We start from the raw sequence: 24,252 nt of genomic DNA, 5'->3' as shown, positions 1-24,252 counted from the left end.
TCTCAAATAATCTTAAATATATATATGTATATATTTAAAATCTATAACAAAATTAATGTTTATTGTAAAACTTAATATAGTGTAGAAAATAAAACCCCTCCCTTCCCTCCACCATGTGATCCTACTTAAAAGAAGCTACCATGTTAGTTTAATTATTCCAGGGTCTTTACTAAGCCCAGGGAATGCCATGATGCGGAGGGACGTGTTGGTTATAAATTTAACCAAACCCCCTGCTTTGGGGCCCCAGAAGTGGCTTCTAGTTTGTTATTACAAGCAGTGCTGTACCAAACAGCCTTGGGTGGAGTTGGGAGCGCATCCTTGATTACTTCCTTAGCATAAGTCCTAAAAAGAGGAAATGCTGAAGCAAAACACAGGCATGCTTGTGTGGCTTTTGCTCCGTAACGTTGGAATCTTTTGTAGACCAAGGGGGCTGGTCAGTGCACAAAAAGGCAAAAATTAGGACAACCTACAGGTCCAACAGCAGGGCTGGTCAGACACACCATGGCCTCCTGGGCAGCTGTTAGGGGACGGGGTCGGGGGGGCCGAGATAGGGGGTCGGGAGCGACTTCTGTGCTGTTCGGATGGCGTGGGACAACCACGGTCTCAGATCCTTGAGGTAAAGGACAATGAGGGGTCCGGGGGGCTCCGTTGCCCCGTCGCCGAGAACAGGCCGGGGCAGGACCCAGCCACTCCCACGGTCTCTCCTCAGGCCCAGATGATCTTCCTCAACTGCGGCCATGTCTGCTGCTGTCACCAGTGCTGCCAGCCGCTGCGCACGTGCCCGCTGTGCCGTCAGGAGGTCACACAGCGCCTCCGGCTTTACCACAGCAGCTGAGCCCCGGCCGTGCCGCAGGCCCGGGGCTCGAGACAGACCAGCACAGCCCCCCCTCCGGGTCCCTTTCTCATGGCCTGGGAGCTGCCCCCCGACCATTCCTCTCCGAGCACACCTGGGTGGGGCGGGAGGGGGACAGAGTGTTCCTGGCCGTGATGCAGCTCATCCGAACGCTGTGGAGGAACAGAGGACTCCAAGTCTGAGGACGGCCTCGGGGGTTTGGAGAAGCAACTGTGCCACCGTCTGAGCACAGGACTGAGTGTCCTGGCCGCTACCACTTCCCAGCAGTCTGACTGCGGCAGGTCACTGCCCTGCAGGAGCCTCGGTGTCCTCATCAGGGTAACACGGACAGTGCTGTCCCCCTCGGTGGGGCGGTGGGAGTGCGGGAGGGCCCTGGCCCCGAGCGCGGAGCTGCTGTATGGAGTCCACCACCGAGCGCCATGGGCTGGCCTCACATGGACTAGCCAGTGTGTGCTGAGTGCACGCCTTGTGCCGCAAGCCATGCTCGCCCCTCCTGACCGCTCCCTCTGGGCCCCTCTGCTCTCCAGATCTGTACCTCCTCATAGTCTGCCCCCCATCCCCCCGCAGCTCACAGGCAGGCGACGGGCTTTGCCCACCCGAAGCAGGAATGTCAATAAATCCACCTCCATCCTGATCCTGAGTCCTCGCTGGGGCCTGGTGGAGCCCAGGGATGGGGTTGGGGGGGGGGGGGGGAGGCTGGGGGAGGGCTTCAGCTCAATCAAAGGGAGGGAGAGGTAGGAGAGGCATTATCCAAATCTGCCCTCACGACAGGTGGACAGACAGCCGGAGCTCAGAGAAGGGCATGGAGAGTCAGCTGGAGCAGGTCGTGTGTGGGGGCGGGGGCTGTGCGCTCCCTTACTGCTATCCCGGAGAACTCAGGGTCCAGGGCCTGGGGGCTGGGACATGGCAGCACTGGGGCTGGAGCCTGGAAGCCTCTTGACTCCTAAACCCATGCAGTTGTGCAGGTGGTTCATTGCACAACTCTAACAGGAGCTGTGCCCCCTTGCACTTGCTTAGAGCTGCACACTTATTGTGTATGTTCGGGCAGATGGCTTTGAACCAAGGGGAGCTTGCTTTGGACTAGAGATGGGTGTCTTTGGGGCCCCTGGGCTCTGCCTCCAGCTAACTCTGACCCTGGCCAGCCTTCCAGACTCCTTTCCCCATCCATGCATTCAGTAAGGGACAGGACGGGGCCCTGATGCAGGCCAGTAGCCACCAGGGGGCACTGAGTGCTCACACCAGGTGCAAGGCTGGATGCGGGGGCCTGGCCTTAGAGTGGCAGAGAGCCCTATCTCCCCTGCACCTCAGTGTCCCTATCGGATTGGGACCGTCAACGCTATAGGCTGAAATGGGATGGGATGAAGGCCCCTTGTAAGTCCTACTTTCCAAGCAAGAGCTGGGGCCTCTTCCCACAGTCTCACCTCCTACCCCTGACTCCCCAGGAGCTCTGATGGCTCCCTCCCTCAGCCCCAAACCTGGGCTCAGCTGAGGGAGATGGAGACCTGGGCAGGCAGGGCCACATAGGGCACAGCATTTTCCGAATCACCTCGGGCTCCACTAGGCCCAGGGAGAAAGACTTTTATGAGCGCCCACCCCTGCTTTTATAGATGGGAGCCAGAGGCTGAGTGTAGTGATTTGCCAAGGACTACAGCAAAACTGCAGTTGAATGTCTGGTCTCCGGCCCCAAGGCCCCCACCGTTCCTCACCTCAGCCCTTGTTGACCAGCCCTCAGCCACTGGCCACCATGGAAGCCAACGTCCCTCAAGGTGACTGGCTGCCATCCCACCCAGTACGCCTGTTTACACTCTTGGATGGGACCAGCTGTGTGTGTGTGTGTGTGTGTGTGCGCGTGTGCCCTGTAACCTCAGCCAAGGATCCATACCTTCTTGGGCCTCAGTTTACACGGTGGTAAAATGGCGGTAACGGGGTGCCCTCCTCCTGGAGTGCTCAGTCCACAGCAAGTGCTCAGTGACTGCTGAGTGAGCAGGAGTCCCAAAAATGCCCACACCGCTGTGGACACCAGGGCTATTTGGCCTTAAAGCTGCTGTTCACCCCTCCTGGCCGCAAAAGCCGAGCTGCCATCAGGCTAATCACCTATACGCCCTGCACCCCATCTCCGGGGTGGTGTCCTCCAACCAGGCACACAGAGGGGGTCAAACAATGAGCCCAGAAAGGGTGCACTGCTGGTCCTAGACCGGCTCCGGCCCAGGTCTCCCACGGCCGGCACCACACACAGGCCACTGGCTTTAAATCATTTATTGATTAGTAAAGCTTAAACAGTTTGCATAATATTTTCAGTACAATATCTGGGAAGGATGATTGGAGAAAACCCCAAGAGAAGGCACTAGAGGAGTGATGTGAACACGGAACCTGGTGGTAGAAGGTTAGTGAGGCATTTGAGATTAGGGCTGGGGGGACCCGGCGGGGGGGGGGTCCCTGAGCACCAGCCACCACCACACTTCCTGGGGGTCTGAGGCCCCTGCCCTGGGAAGCGGATCAAGGGGACGGAGGAGGCAGGGCTGGGGAGGGGGCTGGGGAAGCCAGGGGCTCCCAGGCCCTGGGGAAGCGGCTCAACCTTCATCCCCAGAAACAAGCAGCTTCGGGAGGGGGCCAAAGCCACAGCCTGACCCTACATCCTCAGAGGGGCCACCAGTGGTGCTTTGGGGAGCCATACCCAGCTTCCCTGATGGACAGTGCGTACCTTGGGGGTGGCCCTCAGAAGGCAGAATCTATACCCCCAAACCCCACCTCTTGAGCGGCCTGCCACCCCTCCGTCCCAGCCCAGAGTGTGTCGCCACAGGACAGGCAGGGGGAACAGAGGGACTCCCAGAGGCTGGGTGCTAACAGGCAGGAGCTAGACTGGTGGTGGGGGACGGGGATGTGAAGCCTGCTCTAGCTTCCAGAGCCTTCCCTCGGCCACCTCACCCTGCTCTGAAGACACTCCCAGCGATACCTCCCTGCAGCTCACCCCCTCCCTCCCTTGGAACACTTCCTCTCCACAGACTAGCACATTCTGGGCCTTTCTCATTCCAATCCCGGCCCCCCACCCCTCCTCCAGGAGGCATCCCCTCAACCCAGCATCCCCAGCCTGGCTACAGCCTGAAGACCCCTCTGTGCACCTCCCCCCACCCACAGCAGGCCAAGTGAGGCCAGTGTCCACTCCAAACCTGGCCTCTGGAGGCCCAGCCAGGATTGAGGAGGACAGTGGTCTGGACCCAGAGCTGGGCTTCAACGTTCCATGTTTCTGGTTCCAATGGGCCCCCTCCACCAGTGAGAAGGGAGAGAATTCAGTGGCTGAATAACACAGCGAACGACAACTCTACTTGGGTCTTACTGAGGAGGGGTGAGACCTGTGAGGGAAACCGCCCCCAGGAAGCGGGGAGGGAGGACCCAGGGGACCGGCAGCCACCAAGGTACCCCTCAGCCCCCTCGGCTGGCCCAGCTCCCAGCACAAGCAGGAAGCCCGAGATCAGCCCACAGAAGAGAAAACGGAGCAAAGTATGACCAAACCCAATAAAGTGACTCAGGTGGGCCAGCCCCAGAGGTGCCACAACAGCCCTCCCTTCCCTCCACCCCGAGGCCTAGATCTGGGGCTCCCCGCCTGGAGCCAAGCCTGCCAGTGTCTTGGAGGGGGTGGCCCGTGTGCCATGTCCAGCAGAAGCTCAGGGGTGACCGGCCTAGAACTCCGTCTGCACCCCCGCGCTGTCCTCGGTGGTGGTGTGGATGGGGGGGCGGCCACCAGGGCTGGACACCTGCTCCCCGGTCTCCTGGTCACTAGGTTTGGGAAGCTCAAGGTCCGCAGCCTTTCCAGGAGGGAGTTGCCGGAGGGGTGAGGCAGGCGGCAAGGAGACCTCAGGGGCTGCCGCGGGCTGGGGGCTCTCCCGGGAGGGGGCCCCGTTGAGCAGAGGGCCAGCCGGAGGGGGGCTCTCAGCCCGCAGATCCCGGGCCAGCAGGCCTCGGAGCTCAGTGACACTGTCTGGGGACGCAGGTGATAGTGGTTCAGAGCCGGCCTCAAACGGCAGCCCTGCCTCCTCATCCTGGACCACGGACACCACCTGCTTGGCACGCCGTCGCTTTTCTGAATGGGTGGCTGCTTCTGGGACGCTGGGGCTGCCACCATCCCCCCCGCTGCCACCATACTCCTCACCCCAGTCGATGGGCGCACCTTCGGCCAGCAGGTGCAAGTTGGGGTCGCTGTTGTGCATGACCATGCTGTCCCGGTAGAGGTTGTGCTTCCTCTGCACCGCGGCCTCCTTCACGGCTGCGGAGCCAAAGAGCAGGGTCAGGACAGTCGGCGCAGGGGCCGCGGCCGCCTCCCCACCCTCCACGGCGCCCAACTAGGGCCCCCGTCATCACCCCCGGCCTCATGACTGGTGATTAGCCCAGGCCTCACTGCTGGGAACCAGCAGCCCAAGCCGGCCACCACTGTGTCCGGTCCCTCATCTGCCCCGTCTGCAACGCCAAAGCCCTGAGCTGACAGGACAGCACCGAGGAGCGATGCTACCCACCCAGGGCCACACAGTGTGCCTCAACCAACCGCCAGGCCTAAGCCCCGCGGTTTGGTTTTCTTTGCAGCTTAGCGCGTGGGACCAGGAGGACCTCTCAGCAGCCACCCCTACCTATCACCTCCTCCCCTCCCCTGGCGCTGAGCCCCCCCCCCCCCAGCTGGCCCTCCCGTACCCTGCAGGATGTCCTTCATGACCGTCTGCAGCACCACCTCCTCGTACGTGTTCTCCACCAGGATGAACCTGGCGAAGTCCTCGAAGATCAGCTCCTGGAACCGGGGCAGCTCCTGCAGGGGTGGGGTGGGCAAGGGCAGAGGCGGGGGTCAGGTCAGCAGGTGGAGTGAGGGGGTTGGGGGCAAGGGGCTGCCGCAGGCTCAGGGGCAGTGGGGGAGGGGCATGCTCACCGACTTGCACGTGGGCGCCAGCTTCTTGAGCAGGAAGGGGATGGTGATCTGCAGCAGCGCCTCGCGGAAGAATCGCTTCCGCACCGAGCTGCTGTCGTAGTCGTATTTCTGCCAGGAAAAGAGGGGTCAGGGGGATGGAAGCCTGGGGGTCTGACCCGAGCCTCGGAATCCTTGCCCACACCAGGGGGTCCGTGGTGCCTCCCGTAGGGGCAGCAAGCCTGGCACCAGCCCGGGGACTGGGCTCGGGGGCCAGGCCGCTCACCTTCAGCACCCGCTCCAGGATCCGCTGGATGGACTTGCACAGCTCCTCCTTGGTGGGCCCCTTCCCCAGCTCCTGGTGCAGGAGGGTCTCAAAGGTGTACACGGCATTGTCCATTTGCTGCAGGGCACACCGCGGGGCACGTGAAGGCCCCTTCCTGCACGCCTCGGAGGGGCTCCTGAGCCTGTCTGTGCCCCAGGGCCGCGAGGAAGGTGTGGGGGCGGCCTGTGTGTGCACCTACGTGTTCACCCCCATCTTTACTGTGTGCTGGCACAGTGCTGGGCACACGGCCAGTCCCTGCCTCAAGGAAACAGAGGTCCTGGGCCTTGCAGGGAGGGGCTTGGGGAGCAAGGAGGGCTTCCTGGAGGAAGGGGTCTCTGGGGCGAGACCTGAACGAGGAGTCCAGATTAGCCAGGTGAACAGAGGGACCAGGTGTTCCAGCAGGTAGGAGCACTCCAGGGATTGAGCACGGCTGCCGTGAGGCCCAGGAGGAGGTAGGGCCAGGGCGTGAGGCCATGGAGGGAAGGGCCTCTCCCCAGAAGCCAGGGCCCATGGGACGTGGGGGTTGCTGGGGCCCACCTCTCGCATGTGGATCTGGGCTCGCTGCTTGAACACGGAGGTGCTGGACACGTCGAAACGCTGCTGCAGACCATCGAGCCGCAGCGGCTCCATCTTCTCGTAGCAGCTCTGCATCTTGAGGGGGTGGTAAGCCAGCTGGGACAGCTTCTCCATGTACTGTAGGGAAGTGGGTACCTGAGCCGGGGCTCCCAAAGTGGAGGCAGGCCCTGCGGACCCACAGCTTGCCCGGGCCCTGGGAGCCCGGGCCTGGCCCCCCTCCAGGGACTGCCTACGGGGTAAGCTGAGGGGACCCGGGCCCCGAGGGAGGGGGATGTGAAGGCTGGAGCATGGCCCAGCAGCACGGTGCCTGGGGAGAGGTTCTCATCCCTTCTGGGGCACTGTGTGACCCTGGACAGGCGCTCACACACTCTGAGCCTCCGATTCCTCAGCCTCAAAATCAGGCGCTAGAGATCATGAGAAACTAAGTCTTTTCTGGTTCTCAAATTCTATAATAATTACTGTCTGTGGACTCCTTGGTTCACAGAGTGGAAGAGGAGGGCAAAGATTATGGGATCCATTCTATCTGCACCTGACACCCACGTGGGTACCCAAGTACCCCAAAATGGGGTCTGTGGAAGGCTGTGCACCCTGAGAACTGGATAACTGAGAAGTGAGAGAGAGGTCCCATCTCCACGGGTAGAGTACCTAAAATGGCACCCTGAGTAATTCTATTTCCTGTCAGAGGCTTGCCTCTCCTTCCCTCCCTTCCCCTCTCCCTACCTCTACCCCCCTCCCCCGCTCCCTTCTCTGTTAAGTCCTTTGAGACTCTAGTAACCCGCCTGGTGGAGGGTGTCGGCGATCCCCCTTTCCTCTTCCTGCCACCCCCCAGTGCTTCACGCCCCCCAGCCCCTTGGTATCCAGCAGACCCTCTGGTGACAGGTTATGCCCTGAGTCACAGCAAGGGCCTGGCAGGGGCAGAGCTGACCCAGGCCCCGTGTGCTCCCGTCCCTGGGGCAGGGGGCCTGGCCTCACCTCACCCAGCTTGTCCGCACCGCCCTCGTTGATCACGTTCAGGTTCATGTCGGTCACCTCTTTGAAGAAGACGTCCCGCACCTCGGTGAAGCCCTGGCTGGTGGGCACCATCAGGGCCTCCAGGATGGACGGGATGTAGGGCTGGACGTGGTTCCGGACACACACCTCTGCCTTGGGGAGGATGAAGGCTACGCCCAGAGGGAGCCGGGTGAGCGGATGGCACCCGGAGCCCACAGACTCGCTATCGTATTAGCTTTTGAAGAAAACCACCCATGATACCAGCAAACTGAATGATTCATAGATCCATGCGTCAAAGAGAACATTTCAGAACAATTCTGAGATTGGCCCCTGATATTTCTAAAAGTCTGATGGCAAGGAACTAAGAGAGTGGCTCATCCAAAGGTGTCAGCGTTGTTCTGCTTCCCTCGAGGTGGAAAGAAACATCTCTAAGGGTCTTGTTGCTTTGTTTAACAAAACACACTCTGGTAGACTCCGTGAGCCTCTGGCTTTTGCACACGCCGAGCCGGCCCCCACTCTGTGCGGCCACATACAAGGCTGCAGGCCCCTGGGCACGACCAGCTCCAGGACACTTGGACGAAGGCCTTTTCCCCCCTCAGGGTGTCAGGAGGTCCCTCTCCTCTGCCCAGCTAATATTTGTTGCACCAGATAAAAGCCAGCTCTCCATGTTCTATCCAGCTCACGAGGAGCACAGCGAGGAGAGGAGCCTCAGGCAACTGACACGCTCGTAAACTGCACGCAGCCCGTGTGCAGGGCAGGGGACGGGGCCGGGAACAGAAGGAACATAGGCTGACCCCAAATACTGAGCCGTGATTCAAGTGAATCATCACAGCTAAACTGATGCCTACAAACCCACAGTCAAGTCCGTGACCCTCCAAAGCTGAGCAAAACGCTTGAACTTCCTTGACAAAACAAACGGACATCTTCAAGGTCTGGGTTTGCAGAAATAGCCACAAAACAACTCCCAGAGGTTGGAAGAGCAATGGCTCAGGTTTGCTTTCATTTTTTAAAATGACCAAAAGAATCAAGTCACTAGCGTGAAAAGTACAGACAGGAGGTCCGCCCTGGCCCCTGAAGCGCAGCAGGTGGCCGGCCTACCTCGGATCTTGCTGGCCAGGTGCTCCTTGGAGGTGATGATCTGGTCCATGTCCGTGCGGATGGTCGCCTCCATGGCTGGCCGGGCCAGCTGCAGCTTGGACAGCACCGCCTCAAAGTGCGCCTTGGCCTGCTCGTACACCATGCGGTACACGGCGTCGGAGATCTGTGGGCAGCGCGGTGGTGTCAGAGCCGGACTGAGGGTGCCAGGCAGGCACAGCACCCCGCCTCCGTGCCTGCACGCACCCACCTGGATCCACTGCCGCTGTCGCTCCTGCGGTTTCCCCTTCAGCCGTGGGGCGAGCTCCGCCTTCAGCTCGGGGCCCAGCTCCTCCATCACCAGGTTGCTCAGGATCTAGGACCAGGAGGCACAAGCCAGGGGCAGGAGTTAGAGCATGTCCAGCTGGCAGGTTCGTCTCCGCATTCTACCCAAGCCCCACCTCCCCTGGACTTGGCCTTGGCTCCATGTCTCCACTGCTCCCTCTCCTGAGCATCATTCCCCCAGGTCCCAGCTTACCTGCTCAAGGGACCTGTGGGATCCTCAGAATCAGGGGTCCCACCTCAGGGCCTCTGCACCTGCTGCCTCCCTGTCTGGAATACGACACCCCCTTCCCCCGCTCACCTGCACAAAGTACGTGTGTTTATTTGTCAAATGTCTGTTTCTCCTGCTAGATAGAGCGTCAGGGCCAAGGCCATATCCCTCTTATTCACAGAAGCACCCCAGCCCCTGGGTCAGGAGAGGTGATCAGTAAATGATGGAATAAAGGTCTCCACCTGCCCAAAATGATCTTACTGTCCTTACAAGCTGGGAGCACCCCGAGCCCAGAGTCTCTGTGCCTGGCCCCACTCTCTGGACCTTGGGGTGACTTCCACAGTCTCCTCACCTGCACCTCGTTCCCACACAGCATCTCCCAGGTGCCATACAGCTCCTTTGACTGGCGGTACATGCGGATGGCGTCCGTGAAGGCAGGGCCCTCTACCTTGGAGTCCTCGGGGATCCCTGCTCCGGAGAGAGAGGGAGAGAGGAGGTCGGTGGGATGGCCCAGTGGCCTTCACCAAGACCGGTGACTGCCCGAACGCCCCTCCCCAAGTGCAGACACATGCACACCCCCACCCGCAGTCGCACTGCCTTGAGAGAGAGGGTGGCGGTCGTGTTTACAATGGCGGTGACGGTGGTAACGACCCTCCCCGACAGCAGCGAGTATGCTCCTTATCTTCTTAAATCTTCCCAACCACCCCAAATTGCCCTCAGCCCTACTCCACAGATCAACAGGCAGGCGGCAAGGTCAGGCCACTGGCTGGGGGTCCCAGGGCAGTGAGTGGTAGAGCCTGGACCCGAGGTCACCGCACCCTGCCGGCACAGCAGAGAGGGTGCTCGAGGAACCCCGAGGTCCTCATTCCAGTTCTACTCCCTCCCCTTACTGCCAACAGCGGGGCCCACAAACTTTCCCCGCAAAGGGCCAGCCAGTAAATATTTTCAGCTTTGCAGACCAGATGATCTCCGTTGCAACTACTGCACTCTGCCCCCGAGGCACCAAAGCAGACAATCTGGAAACCAACGAGCCGGTTAAACTTGATTTGCAAAAATAGGTAATGGGCCCAATTCTGGGCTGTGCACTGTAGCTTGCCAAGCCTTGCTCCAGATCCCTGAACCCTAAGGGCCTCAGTTTCCTCTTCTGAACAGTGGGAACAATGACCCGGTGAGGCTGCAGCCATGGGGACGGGCTGGGAACTGGTCAGGCAGGGGCCCCTGAGCAGAACCCCGCACCCAGCAGCGACGGGGTGCTCTCCCTGCCCGCGGGCAGGCCCTGCGTCGGCCTTGTTCGCCACGGTGGCCCGGTCCGACTACGAAACACCAGTCCTAGACTCGTGTTATTGCCCCTGTGGGAGCCTGCCCTCCTTCCCCCTGCCAGGGAGGTGGGTCAGGGAACAGGGCCCGGCCCCCCCGGAGCGGCTGCCAGGGCAGGCAAGCGGCAGGAAGTTGCAAAATCGGACTTGGGGAAGAAAAGGGTTAAGCACTCGGAGCCAGGCAGCGAGCGGGGCGGCCACCCTGGCCACGTGCCCCCAACCGCTGTGTCCCCACAGCCGAGGAAGGGGAAACGGCAGTCTGTGCCTCCAAAACCCCAGCTCCCACGGCAGTGACTACAGGCTGAGTCATCCCCGCAGAGAAAAAGCCCCTCTGGGCGTGGGGAGGACCCCCTCACATCCGGCTGACAGCAGGAGGCGGCGCCCGTCTGCGCGGGGGGACGGGCCCAGCGCCATCCCTGCAGTGGCAACTCCCTGGACGGGGTGGGGGCAGGAGGGGTCTCCCCGCTGCATTTCAGGGACCAAGGTCGGGCAGGGGTGACTGGAGCAGAGCAGGGGTGCTCCGTGCAGAGCCCCTGAGGTGGGTGCTGCCCATCCGGGCCAGGGGAGGAAGGAGGAGCACGGTCTCTCAGAGATCAGGTTTTGCCTAGAAAATGTGGGCTGTGCGGTACCTGCAACCGCTCTCACCTGAGGGCATTTACGTTCTACAGACAACACGCCGGGGGTGCTGGCAAGGCAGGGCTGCTTCCCAGGGGCAGGGAGGCGAGATGTGGGGCGGGGGCAGCAGGCAGGAGGCCGTGATGTCCTGGGCCCTGGGCTCACACCCTCAGGACAGCTCTACGCCGCATGCTGGGCCGCTGAGTCTCATACAAGAGAGGGTCCCCCTCCCGAGCTTCCCCTGGGCCTGGCTGTTAGGGGCTGCATGGTGTCCCCCCAAATTCCTTTGTTAAAGACCTAACCCCTAGTACTTTGGAAGGGGACTGCATTTGGAGATAAGGGCCTTTAAAGAAGTAATATAGGTAAAATGAGGTCATTAGGGTGGTTCCCCATCCAGTACGACTGGTGTCCTTATAAGAAGAGGGAATTTGGATGCAAAACGTGCACACACAGAGGGGGGACTGTGTGAAGACACAGGGCAGGGAGAAGGCAGCCAGCTGCAAGTCAAGGAGACAGGTCTCAGAAGAAAACTAACCTGCTGACACCTTGATCTTGGACTTCCAGCCTCCACAACTGGGTAAGCCACCCCGTCTGTGGCGCTTTGTCATGGCGGCCCAAGCAGACCAAGACACCAGGCCGGGGCTGAGACCTCGCACACATTCCCTCATCTCATCCTCAAACAGCCCCGTGAGGGATGGTTGTTCTCAGTCCCACTTGTCCTGACGGAGGAGACAGGCTCAGAGACGCCACGTTACTGGTCCGAGGACATACAGCTAGGGAATGGCAGCAGGAGGGCTCCAACAGAGGACCGGGGGCAGACTCCAGCCAGACCTGGAGACTTCCTGCCTGTGGGGTCGTCAGGGTCAGACTGAGAAAGGAAACTGCATTCCTCAGTCCCAAGCAGCAGGCTAAGGGGGATGGCAGTCAGACAGGAAGAGGCCTTGACCTCCGGAGCCCAGGCCCACCCTGCGGGCTCAGCTCAGTGCCCCAGCAGCCTCTTGCCACCCCCAGCTGCTCCAGGAATGCAGGATGTAAGGGGGGCCTTGGGACGAGCTGGCTTCCCCCCAGCTTGGCCTCCTCCCCCCCACCCCACTTCCTGGCAGCCCCCGGAGTGAGCAATTCCAGGCTCCACAAATTCCAGTCCCGGCCTCCAAGCTAGAGGAAGCAGAGAACTTTTCCCACAGTCCTCAGGGTAGAAGGAAGGCTCCTCTAAAACCAGCCGCAGGCTGCCCCTTCTTTCCCCGCCCCCTCCTGCCCACAGCACCCACACCCACCCACGGGGCTCCCCTCAGCCTCCCAGCTGAGCTCCCAGCTGTGCTAGGCACAGGGCCACGAGCTCCCCCGGAACCAGCCCAGTTAGCCCTCCCGGGAATCCCACCGAGCTCAAGCTTGGCACCCTTGCATTGTGCACATGGAGAACCCACCCCCGACCTGGGGTGGCCCTGCCAGGTCAGCCATTAGCCCTGGAAACCTGGAGAGGACAGAGCTGGGCCAGAGCTGGGCCAGGGAGGGAGGAAGAAGGGATGAGCGGGGCAGGTGCCCAGGCCAGGCAGCCAGAGCCCAGATGGCCTCCGCCCACAGCCCTGGCCCCACAGCCCCAGGGGATCTGGGAATAGGAGGCCTTTTGTGGGTGGCAAGGCCTGGCCCAGGTGACAGGGGTTGGCCCAACTGAAGGCCTGGTTCCTCCCACCTGACAGATTCCAGACCAGAGGTGGCTCTGCAGAACAGAGGATGGGAGGGGCGAGCCGAGTCAGCCCGGCAGCTGGGCCTCCAGGTGCCCACGCTGTTCACCCCCCACCACGGGAGGCATGCCAGGCAGGGAGGGTGGGGGCGGTGACCAGGTCACCAGGAAGGAGGTTCAGGTTTCAGCACAGGTTGTTCCTTCCGCGAGGGCACCAAGACCCTCAGGGCCCCACTGTCCCCGTTTTTGATCAAATTCCTTAGGGCCCTGCAGGGCCCTCTGAACCAGACCCCAGTGCCCCCCCCAGCGCACTGGGTCACCCTCCCCCACCGCAAGGCTTCATGCAACTCCTCTCAACTGTCCCCACCTCCTCCAGGCTGCCCTCCACGCTCAAGGCTAGAATGCTCCTCCCCCCACTCGAGGGAGGACCATTCATCCTTCGGGTCTCAGCGGAACCATCAGCTCCTCAGCTGTCCACCCTCTGCACACACGGGGTCAGCAGCCTCCAGCACATACACACCCTCCAGGCTCCTGGGGTGGCTCCCACCCAGCACCCGGCACAGCTGCTCCTCCTGCTTAACATCTGCCCCCCGCCCCCCCAACGGGGCTGCCGGCAGCACAGGGGCAGGACCCAGGTCTGGCTCCCTTGCTGCAGCCTCCACGCCCAGACACTAAAAATGTCCGTTGAACGAATGAGTGAGCGGAAAGAGACTTCCTAACTTGACAGAAGGGAACACTGAGGCCCTGAGAAAGGACATGAACTCCCAGGCTACCCTATAGGTCAGGGGTAAGGCAACAAATGATGCAAGAGAAGTCCTGGGGTGCCTGCCTGGCTCAGTCAGTGGGGTGTGCAACTCTTGATCTGGGGGTTGTGGGTTTGAGACCCACGTTGCAGGCTGATATTGCTTAAAAATAAAATCTTTTAAAAGAAATTAAATAAATGAATAACAGAAGTCTTTACACCAAGCATCGAGCAGACTCTCACTGTGAATCCTTACAAGCACCCTAAGACTCGGGAGGGGTTATTACCCCATTTTATACAGGCTCCGGGAGGTAAGCCGGTCTCCTCAAGTCATGTTGCTAGGAAGGGGCAGAATCGGGACTGTGATTCTGTGCCCCAGGGTCCAAGGGCTCAACAACCATACTCCCTCTGAGAACAACCTTCCAAAAATTTTCTCCGAGCAGGACAGAACTGTTTTCTTCAAGGAAGAAGGTTAAAAGGCAACATCGCAGTGGCTTTCCTACAACCCCGGCCCGAAACGGAGAACAGCTCGCAGAGCAGGGTTGCCGCACCGCACTCAGCCACTAGGTGTCGCCACTCGGCGCATGCCCCAGGCCACGCCACGCCCCAACCCCCCCCCACCCCCCCCCCACCCCCCCCCCCCCCCCCGCCGCCGCCACCGCCGCCGCAGCCGCCGAGCCCAAGGGCCCCTCACCATTGTTGCAGTGCCGGATGCAGTCCTGCAGGACCGCCTGCCACTTGTCCTGCTCGGCTTCCGTCATCATGCAGAAGTAGTAGTGCCGGGCAGAAGGGTGCCAGAGGATGAGCGGGAACTGCGTGGGGCATTTGAGGATGGGGGCAGTGCCCGATTTTGACGTGGTCCCTGCGGAGACAGCGCCCACTGAGCCGCTGCCCTCTGCAGTTTCTGTCTGCCGGGGGACGGCAGGCGGCGGATCCCGGGGCCCAGCTCCCACAGGCTGGCTGAAGCCCAGACAGGGCTGGCCTGCTCTGGGCTGACCAGCAGGTCGGTGGGAAGGCAGCATGCTTCTTTGTCACTGCATCCCCCACAGCCCAGCTAAAGGGATCTCAGAATCCCCCAGCATCTGTTTAGACCCATTTCTCAGAGCTGGCATTGCATCTGGGGAAAGGCTCCAAACTCCGTGCCTACAGCACAAGGAACACGGACGGGGTCAGAGCCCTTAGGCTCAGAGGCTGAGCATTACCTTCTTGGGTTTCCCTTCATATTTCAGCTGTGGAGGCCAAAGTGTGGCTTAAATGTCCCAAGGAGGAGGGAGGGCTGGGGTGGTGGGGGACAGAAAATAAATAAAAGGAGATTTTTCTCTATTTTGTCCCCACGGATATTCAAGATCCAGTGAGATAAGTGGTCCCGGGCTGGGACCTCGCCACTGTTAATAACACAATGACAGTTCTTCTTCAAGCCCTGGCTCTGCATCCCTTGTGTGGGGCTTGGGTGCACACAGCACCTCACAGGGTCTACACAACACCCCACGGTCAGTCCTCCCCATGCCAAGTTGCCGGAGAAGACACAACAAAAACAAAGCCAGAGAGTCAGGGCTGGAATCCAGGAATGCCGGGCTCTCGTTGAGCCCTCAACCACACGGGGCGCTCTACTCCCAAGCCCTGTCTGGGGGCACAGGCTGCCCCCCAGATCGGCTACTTCCCCACCCCCTGGTTTCCCTGGGATCATCCAGGAGGCCGATGTGCTCCTGTGAGGCTTCTGGGAGCCTCCCACAGGGTGGGGTAGAAACGGGACACCTAGAATAACTCCTCACAAATGCAGTGCTGACCCCACGGTGTACAAAGCAGGGCCACCTTGGTCATCTCCTCCAGGGAGCTCGCAAGGCCTCAGGGAGGTGGGAAGGGCAGAGAGAGGGGCCCCCACGGCACAGCTGTGACTATAAGGCTCAGGAAGCAGGCACGCAGGTGGGAGCCAACACCAGTCCAATCCCAGTTCACTGGATGGCCTCAGGCAAAGCCCCTCCCAGCCTCCCCTCTGAGGACAAGAGCTGTTCCTCAAGGCCTGGTCGCTCTCTGCAAACATGGAGCCTGGAGCTCTGGGATCAGAACTGCCCTCTCCCCCAGCCACCTCCTGGGCCTAAGCAGGGCATCTCGGCCTGGGACTTGGGGCGGGGGGCGGGGGGGGCTCTTTTACCTGGTAAGGAGTTGCCAACGAGCTCCAGGTACTGATCCACGGAGGTGAGGATTTTGTAGCCTGCACTGTTGATGACAGCCCGGGGTGGGACCTGCCGCTCGTAGGCCTGAGGAAGGGACAAGAGAGATGGTCCAAGCCTAAGCCCCATCTCCAACCCTGGCTCCAGGGCCCTCTCAGCGTGACCTGCCTGAGGCAGGGAGGAGGAGGGGAAGGGAGGGGGAGGAGGGAGAGAGGGAGGCAGAGGAGCAGCCCACCCACCGCAGTGATTAGAGACCACCTGGTGTAGTGACCGGAGTCCGGGCTCTGGGCTCAAATGCCGGCTCCACTGAACACCGTCTGTGTGATGCAGACATTAAGCTCCTTCACCTCCTATGCTTTAGTTTCCTCATCTGTTAAACCAGGGCAACAACAGCTTCTACCCCACGGGGCTGTGTGGGACTGCGTGAGACGATGCACATAATGTGATTAGCTGGGGGCCTCACAGCCAGACGCAGGAAGCATTACCTATTAGCAGCAGCTACCACTAGCTTAGTGTGAGCATTTATTACACACCAGGCACTGTGCTAAGGGCACTGCATTGCTTCCTTTCACAAAATCCTCACAATCCACGGGGTGAGTACCATCGTTAGCCACGAGCTCACACAGGCCGTACACAGCCAACCTAGGACATGAACCTGGTCTGTGTGCCTCCTGGGTCCAGAGTCTTTGACGATGACCCTGCGCTGTCCAGCAAATCCCTAGGTTCTGAGCTCCACACGAGTCCCCTTTGGAGGAGAATTAGGTCTGGACACTGCTTTCTTACACCCAAGTGGGTAAAAAGTGGCTCTAAGTAGTAGCTCATACAGCAGGGCTGCCATGCTGCCACCGGCCACTAGGTGTCACCACCCAACACACTGCTCCAGAATGGCTCAGGCCCTCCAGGACCCTGATTTGCAAAGCGTGGTCCTAGGTCATCAGTACCAACAGCATCACCTGAGAATTTGTTAGAAATGCAAATTATCGGCTCTGCTCAGACCCAGATCAAACTGGGTAGGCCCAGTAACCTGTGTCATATGCCCACCAGGTGGTTCTGATGCCGGTTACCAGTTTGAGAAGCCCCGCCAGGGGCCATCAGGCTGCTCCCGCCCTGTTTACATGTCTTTAACCCTGATTTTCCTTGAACAGAGGGCACTCAGGACTGTCCTTTGCTACTTTGGAGAAATGTATGGTAGAAGAAATTGGGTCTGTGGCTCAAGCACGGGGGCGCTTCCCCAAGGGCCCAGGGCAAAGATAAGGAACAATGGGCAGGACACTTCCCCACTAGGCAGCAGGGGGCTGCCAGGGGGGGCAGAGGAATCAGGAAGGAAAAAGATGGGACCACCACCCTGGGGGAAGTGGAGGAAGGGAATGGCCAGACTCGTGTCAGCAGTTGGTCGTGACCGTTGAAGAGCACGGACGGGAGCGGTTGGAGAGCTTCAGGAAGCCCAGCCAGCAGGGAGGCTGGCGGGTGAGGGAGGGGGGCTCTGGCCCTGGAACTGGGGGGCCCGGACGATCTGAGGCGGGTAGGGGCTGGCGGCGAGGGGCTTACAGGGGGGAGGCAAAGTGAAAGGGGACCCCCAGAGCACGGCTGTTTAGAGCAAGGCAGCAGAACAAGCAGGTTGGGGTGGGGGCTGCGGAGGAGCAGAGCAGAGGTGAGGTGGGGGGGGCCTCACCACTTTGTTCTCGTAGAGCACCAGCCCATAGTTGTGAGGCACGAGACTGAAGCGGTTCCTCCATTTCTTGTTGTCCTCCTGGTACTGGAAGAGGTTCCCGGAGAAGATGATGCGCTCATCCAATGGCACCTGCAGGTGGGGTGGAGTGGGGAGTGAGGCCGGGGTCCCCCACAGCCCAGCCGGGCAATGGGCTCCCCCAAGAAGGGGGGGGCTGAGCACATCCCCCATCCCAATCTCACCGAGTCCTCCTCTGAGGCAGGGCTGCATCTTAGCCATGTGACATACGAGGAGAGTGAGGCTTGGGACAAAGGAGCTTCCCCAAGGTCCAGCCAGAGCCACAGCAATGCCAGGACTTGAACCCAGGCCAGGCACCAGCATTCGGGCCCCAGCCTGGACCAAGGTCTCCCACTCTGTCCTGGCCCTAGACAGGCACGGCTACCTTGGGACACATCTCTGCAGCCCACGGCAGGCTGCTTTCCCACCCACCCACCACTGCAGTGCGGCTACACCAGCAGGACGGGAAATGCCCATAGGCCAGTACAGGGAAGGCCCCAGCACCTGGGAAAGTCTCTTTTCTGCTCTCGGCCTCAGTTTCCCCTCAGGGGAACAAAAACTTGGCCAAGGTGGCTGCAGAGAGCCTCCCTGGCTCTGACAGCTAATAAGATGAACTCCATGAATTTGGGTGGGGTTGGAGGGGACCTCAGTTTGGAGGGTTCAGGGTTGGACCCGCATCCTGGCAGACGGGATGACCAATGTGGGCAGCAGAAACACCCAGACCTTCCTTGCAAAGCCTTAGCTTTGACTCCACCTGACTCAGTGTGACTTCGGGCCTGTCACATCACCTGTCTGTGCCTCAGTGTCCTCATCTGTAACATGAGGATGGGGACAGCAATGACTTCAGCCAGGTATCTTGCGGATTCCACAAGACGCCACACGCCAGGATCACGCGCACCTGACAGGCAGTCTGCTCAGCTCAGAATATGCAGGAGCCTCCGTGACCGCTGCTGGGATTCCTCGGGCTGTGTCAGTCTCCCAGCTCCCCAGGCTGACTTATTTGGGAAGAAGGAATGGCCATGCCTGAGAGCATGTTTCCTGAGCAAACCCACACAGGAAGTTTCAGGAAAGGGAGATCAGAGGCGACAGGGGGCAGGCTCACTCCTGGATGAGTGGAGTTTCAATAGCTTCTATCTGTTCGGCAATAAATATGGAGGCTTTTGCAAAAATAAACACATATCCTATGTAATAACAGGAGAAAGTATTATCATTAGCGGTGCCTAACCCTTCCCAGCTTCCCTGCTTAGCTTCTGGGTCTGCCCCTGCAGCCCGAGTCAGGTAGGAGCCTTGGTCCCAAGCTACCCACCCCCAAGGCCCTGTGTCTTCACAGGGGCCCCCTCTCCCCAGCAACCTCCCTGCTACTTTTCAAGGGGAAATGCCAAAACACTCTTGGAAAATGAGGGCCCATTGTACTCAAACAATAGGACCCCACGACTGCTTCCTACCCCGGGATAAAAATATTTACAGGAAAAGAAAATGGTCCCCCTGCCACCCCCCACACCCCCACCCCACCGCATACAAGCTTTGCCCGAGTCACAGAGCTACGCTCAGTGGGCTATATTTAGACAGGGGCCTCCTCTCAAATGCAGCTCTCAAATCCCCACCTTTTCTAGAAAGAAAGAGCAGATAGCTCTCCTGACACCCTGGTAAGACCCTCGCTCTCCCCAGGCCCCCTGGTTTGGTCCTCCTCCTAGCTCAGGACAGGAGCCCTGCATCAGGGGCAGCAGGAGCCCCGGGCAGGCCTTCCCAGAACCCACCCCCCACCCCCGCTCCGCCCCCTCAGGAGTCCACCCCCAGATCCTGGGGCAGCCTGTAATGGGCGGTTGCAAGCGGGTTTGGATTTTATTTTTAAGACTTCCAAATGGCAGAGTCATGTTTCCATTGAAAGGCCTACAGGAAATGAAACGGAACCTGCCAGCCCAGGCAAAATATTTTGGACTCTGCAAAGCTCTCCAACGCTGCGCTGGGAAACATCGGTGGGTGGCGAGTGGTTAGAGCAGACCCCAGTTCCGACGGCCCCGATCCCGCCCCAGCCCCACCGCCCACGCGGCGGGAGCCTGGACAAGGAGCTCCACCTCTCTGAGCCTCTGTGTCCACAGCGCAGGTGTGGACATAAGTGTAACCCCTCCGAGCGATGTCGAGCCAGCTGGATGAGCAGCGCCCACATAGCATAACTGCTATTTTTAACACAATTTCTGTTTTTTTACTCTTACTCTTGCTACTGTATTATTTCTAATAAAAACAATTGATATTATGACAATTAACATTGTTATTTCTATTATAATATCATCCTGATTTATCACAATGGCCAGTTTCCTGAGTGGCAAAATGGGACCAAAAATCCCTGCTTTTCAGGGATTGGGGGTGATTTCCTTTTACTCCTCTTACTGACGTGTCACTGCGGTGTTCCTACAACGGGGATTAAAGCATTACTACAGATGTCCCTCCCGCGGTGACTCTCGAGCCTCGTGCCGTCAGACACCACGACTCTGTCTTGGGTCACTGGGACCCGGGCCGCCTGTGACACCACACGCGTGGGCACGTGCCAGACCCCCAGTCCAGGCCACACGTCCGGGCACGACCTCGGCCCTCTGTTGTCACAGGGTGGGGAGGGGGCCATGACACCAAGGGACCAGACACGAAGGGTCACGGGATGCTCCGAGGCTCTGGCACACAGCCCTGGCCTGCCCTCCACCCCAGCCAGGAATCTGGAACCTGGCTCGCATCCTGCCTCCACCATCCTGGGCGAGCCACTGAAAGGCCCAGCTGTACACACTGCTCCCTCACTCGGATGTTCTCCCCTCCCGGCAGGTCCTCAGCGGAGACGGCCCCTCTTCCAAGAAGCCCTAGTGGGCCACCCAGACGAGTCCAGACACCCCACCCAGGCTGAGTCCACTCTGTCATCTCCTTCGTGGCACTGAGATTGTCGTGTATGACAGTCCGTCTCCCGAGTGTGGGGCCAGCATGGCCCCGCACATGCCCTGGCTCAGTGTGTGGCCCTGACCGTGGGTCCACCTGTCTCTTTTCAGGTGATGCCTCCAGCTGTCCTTCCCGCTGAGAATGACACAAAGGGTAACACGTCCCAAAAGCCAGCTCCAGCCCCTGTGGTCTCATGGTAAGTGGACACATCTTCCGCCACTTGGGTTTGGGAGAGGATGGAGACAAGAAGGAAACCACCCTAACCTTCCCAAGTCTGGAGCCTTCTGAGGCTCTTCTTTCTGCTCTGCTACCTCAACGAGCCCCGTACTGGTCCCCTCCCGCACGATCCGAGTCCCATCTGGCTTCGGAGGCCCCAGGACATCCCCACTCCCTCCCCAGGCTACTCTCATGCCTTTGGCCCAGGATGGGGGTTCTGGGTATCAGTTCACAGGCGGAGAAACTGAGGCTTGGGAAGGTGAGGCCATGGGCTGGAGGTTACCCGGCAAGTCAGGACTTGCATCCCTTAGTAACCACCCCACCTGCTCCCCTCATTCTCCACAGCCCTCCACAGGAGGTACCCACCTGTCAGGTCAGGAGACCGACCCCTGAGGGTTGACTCAACTGCCCAAGCCAGCAGCTACCAAGAAGCTCTGGGCCCGGTCCCCCGAGTTCTCTCCCCCTAGACCACAGCGTTGCAGCCTCCATCCTTCCCCTACGGTCCTGACCCCGGCCCCCCGAAGCCCGCGAACAGGCTGACCCCGGCAGCTGGGAGGAAGCCGACAGGACTGGGTGGGGAGGTGCGGCCAGGTGACCAAGGGCAGCTTTGGAGCCCACCAAGCACGGAATTCAGCCACGAAGGACCCGAGCGGCGGCACTGGGGTGGCCTGGCTGACCTGGTTTGGAACCCACTCCCAGAGGGATCAGCTCGGCCAGTCCAATTCCCCAGAGGGAAGCTGGCGGGCACTCTGCCCCGGGGCCACCAGCCAGGACCAAGTAGTCTTCTGGCTGCTGCTCGGCCACTCCAGGGCAGGCCACCTGAAGAAGAGGTGGGGCTGACACCCTTCCTCCTTGTCACCCTTCCCTCTGCCACCCCTGGGCTGTTCAGGGGGTAGAATGTGAAGGTCACTGAACAGGAATGCCCTGGATTTTCCCTGGGCTGACTCAGGGCCCCCTGTACCTCCCCCGAAGAAGCAAGAGCTAGCTCCTCACCCCACAGGCTCAGGCCTGGGGCTGCCGGCTTCCAGCTGGGCACTCACGGCCCAGCCTGTATTCCAACTGTCCCTCACCTCCTCTCTGCCAGTCCCGCCCCCGGCCCCACCCGGGGGCCAGTCACCTCGGGGCCCCTTCCCAAGAGGCCTTGTGTGCCTCCTTCAGTCCATGCTGACCTGTAGGCCGGAGTCACACAGCTTCCAGTCCCTCCACAAATATTTACTGGGCAAACACAATCCTGCTAATAACAGGCTAATGACAAGGCTGGTGATGCTGAAACTATCAGCCAGAGCTCACCGAGCACCTTCCCTGCTCCAGGCGCCCAGCTGACTCTTACCACCCACCCTGAGCAGATGTTCTTACCCCATTTCACAGATGAGTAAACTAAGATCCACAAGGTGAGATGATTTGCTCACGGGCATGAGGCCTTTAAGAGGAGCGGCGCCTGGGTGACTCAGTTGGTTAAGCGTCCAACTCTAGATTTTGGCTCAGGTCGTGATCTTAGGGTCCTGAGATCGAGCCCCACATCGGGCTCCGCAGTCTGCTTGAGGATTCTCTGTCTCCCTCTGCCCCTCTTCCCACTTTCACGGGCACACATGCGTGCACTCTCTCTCAAATAAATATTCTTTTTTAAAGATTTTATTTATTTATTTGACAGAGACACAGCGAGAGAGGGAACACAAGCAGGGGGAGTGGGAGAGGGAGAAGCAAGCCTCGGGCCGAACAGGAAGCCCAATGCAGGGCTCGATCCCAGGACCCTGGGATCATGACCTGAGCCAAAGACAGACGCTCAACGAGCCACCCAGACACCCTTGAAATAAATAAATCTTAAAAAAAAAAAAAAAAAAAAAGGAGCAGCTGGGCTTGAACCCAGGCATGTCAAGATGATTCCAGAGCCCCAGCTCTCCCAGTGGAGGGGTTGAGCTGGCAGGGAGTACCCCGTACCCCATGGTGAATGGAGGGGTCTTGGCAAGGCCACTGGGTTATCTGCCAACTCAGAAGCTGGGTCGGGGGCGCCTGGGTGGTTCAGGCGGTTAAGCGTCTGCCTTCGCCTCAGGTCCTGATTCTGGGGTCCTGGGACTGAGCCCCGCATCGGGCTCCCTGCTCAGCGGGGAGTCTGCCTCTCCCTCTTCCTCGGCCCTCCTCCTGCCCGCACCCCTGCTCGTTCGCTCGCTCTTGTGCTAATAAATAAAATCTTAAAAAAAAAAAAAAAAACACACGCTGGGTGGGGCCCCTACAGACCATCCAGGCAACAATGGTAAACTGAGGCCGTGCGGGAGCCCGCCCTGCACCCGGCCCAGCCCCTCTTACCTTGCGCCAGAGCAGCTGGGCCTGCGGCAGCCCCGTGCCCTCGATCTCGTGGCGCATGCTGTTGAAGAGAACCACGCCATACTGGTCCTCATAAAAACGGCCGAACTCCGTCAGGATCTTCCCGGTTTTCTCTGAAAGGGAAGAAGAAACAGGGCTGTAAGGTCGCCATGGTACCCTGCGAGGAGCCGCCCTGCCCCCAGGGGCATCAGCCAAGCTCCGTAATTCCTGCTTGCGAAGCTGTGGGCTCCAGCGCTCTGCCTTCACCGGCCTCGCGTTCCTGGCCAGAGTGGTGCATTCCCTGCACACAGTGGGTGGACTTTCGCACAGGAAAACGGGCAACGATGCAGACAGAGGAAATCACCAGAGAGAAAACACGAGACACCAACAGACAAGTGAAAAGACGCCGAGCCTCCCAGCCACCCAGCAGCTGCTGGCAGACCAGTCAGGGTGTGGAGGAAAAGACCCCTCAACTCGGAGCCCTGGGTGCTGGAAATCGGGAAGGCCTTGAGGGGGTACAATTTTAAGGGTTCACATGGGGCCCGGGATGCCGCGCTCACTCCTCCAGGACTTCGCCGCCGCACGCCCCCGGAGGAGCAGGTGTATACATTCGCCCAGCCAATGAGCAGACAGGAGCCAGATGCGCGTGCGGGGCGCTGATTCAGACCATTCCCAGTACACCTGGGCCGGGGCGGGGGGAACCTACAGGTACCCCCAGGGGGAAGGCGCCCACACTCGGCCACGTAAAGAAGAGCGAGTTACAGAACCGCGTGTTGAATATTACTTCATTTAAAATCACTCCTATTTGTGCCTATAAATTATTTACGCTTGGAGACGGAGGAAAAGGTCCCGGAAGGCAGCACTCCCCAACTGTTCTGGGTGTGGGAATGGCAGGGCCGAGTGAATTGCATTTTCTGCTTTATTCACTTTTACAGCATTTGAATTATTTTACAACCGTGATTCCTTCCACAATAAAAAAAATAAATAAACATTCTAAAATTAACTCCTCTACCAAGTTAACCACCTTTTTGCCTCCACTGGCCATTTGCTTCTCTGTTGCGGAAGCAGTTTCTGAACAGAGAAGGTGACTCTTGTGGCCTCCAGGGCTCGCCCAGCACACATCAGACGCTCAGGACCAGCATTGCCGGGGCTTCCCTAATAACAGATGAAGAAACTGAGGCCTATGACAAGGAGGCCCTGTCCTTGGGAGAGATTTCCTGGTCCCAAGAAGCTGCCGCTCGAGTCCCGACTTTGGGGTTGTGCCGGCTCACTCCGAGGCTCCCCCTCTCTGGGCCTCAGTTCCCTGCAC

At 59.7% G+C, this 24,252-nt stretch overlaps 2 protein-coding genes across 9 annotated transcripts in view; one reads left to right on the top strand and one right to left on the bottom strand.

Moving 5' to 3' along the window:
- LRSAM1 (leucine rich repeat and sterile alpha motif containing 1) overlaps positions 1-1,487 on the top strand; it is a 39,361-nt gene extending 37,874 nt beyond the window's left edge. For all 6 annotated transcript variants that reach the window (XM_025888421.2, XM_025888419.2, XM_025888420.2 and 3 more), the window contains one exon: positions 710-1,487. In XM_025888421.2, the coding sequence (XP_025744206.1) occupies positions 710-835 (126 nt within the window). In that variant the 3' untranslated portion in view covers positions 836-1,487. The remainder of the gene's footprint in view (positions 1-709) is intronic.
- The window catches only part of NIBAN2 (niban apoptosis regulator 2), an 82,568-nt gene that overhangs the window by 27,913 nt on the left and 30,403 nt on the right, over positions 1-24,252 (bottom strand). For 2 of the 3 annotated variants that reach the window (XM_073905723.1, XM_073905722.1), the window contains exons 2-14: positions 22,947-23,077; positions 17,454-17,582; positions 15,763-15,868; positions 14,305-14,472; positions 9,609-9,724; positions 8,975-9,079; positions 8,728-8,890; positions 7,612-7,799; positions 6,601-6,756; positions 6,025-6,141; positions 5,763-5,870; positions 5,534-5,645; positions 5,019-5,114 (exon numbers count right to left, since the gene is read on the bottom strand). In XM_073905723.1, coding sequence (XP_073761824.1) covers positions 5,019-5,114; positions 5,534-5,645; positions 5,763-5,870; positions 6,025-6,141; positions 6,601-6,756; positions 7,612-7,799; positions 8,728-8,890; positions 8,975-9,079; positions 9,609-9,724; positions 14,305-14,472; positions 15,763-15,868; positions 17,454-17,582; positions 22,947-23,077 — 1,695 coding nt within the window. Of the gene's footprint in view, positions 1-3,094; positions 5,115-5,533; positions 5,646-5,762; positions 5,871-6,024; positions 6,142-6,600; positions 6,757-7,611; positions 7,800-8,727; positions 8,891-8,974; positions 9,080-9,608; positions 9,725-14,304; positions 14,473-15,762; positions 15,869-17,453; positions 17,583-22,946; positions 23,078-24,252 lie in introns of those variants that run through there. The other variant, XM_025888418.2, reaches the window with a different exon arrangement.

The sequence above is a fragment of the Callorhinus ursinus genome, unplaced genomic scaffold (assembly GCF_003265705.2).
Source record: "Callorhinus ursinus isolate GAN/ISIS: 27379988/994484 unplaced genomic scaffold, GSC_fseal_2.0 scaffold24, whole genome shotgun sequence".
In the NCBI taxonomy this organism is placed as follows: domain Eukaryota; kingdom Metazoa; phylum Chordata; class Mammalia; order Carnivora; family Otariidae; genus Callorhinus; species Callorhinus ursinus.
This window is presented reverse-complemented; position numbering and strand designations above follow the sequence as displayed.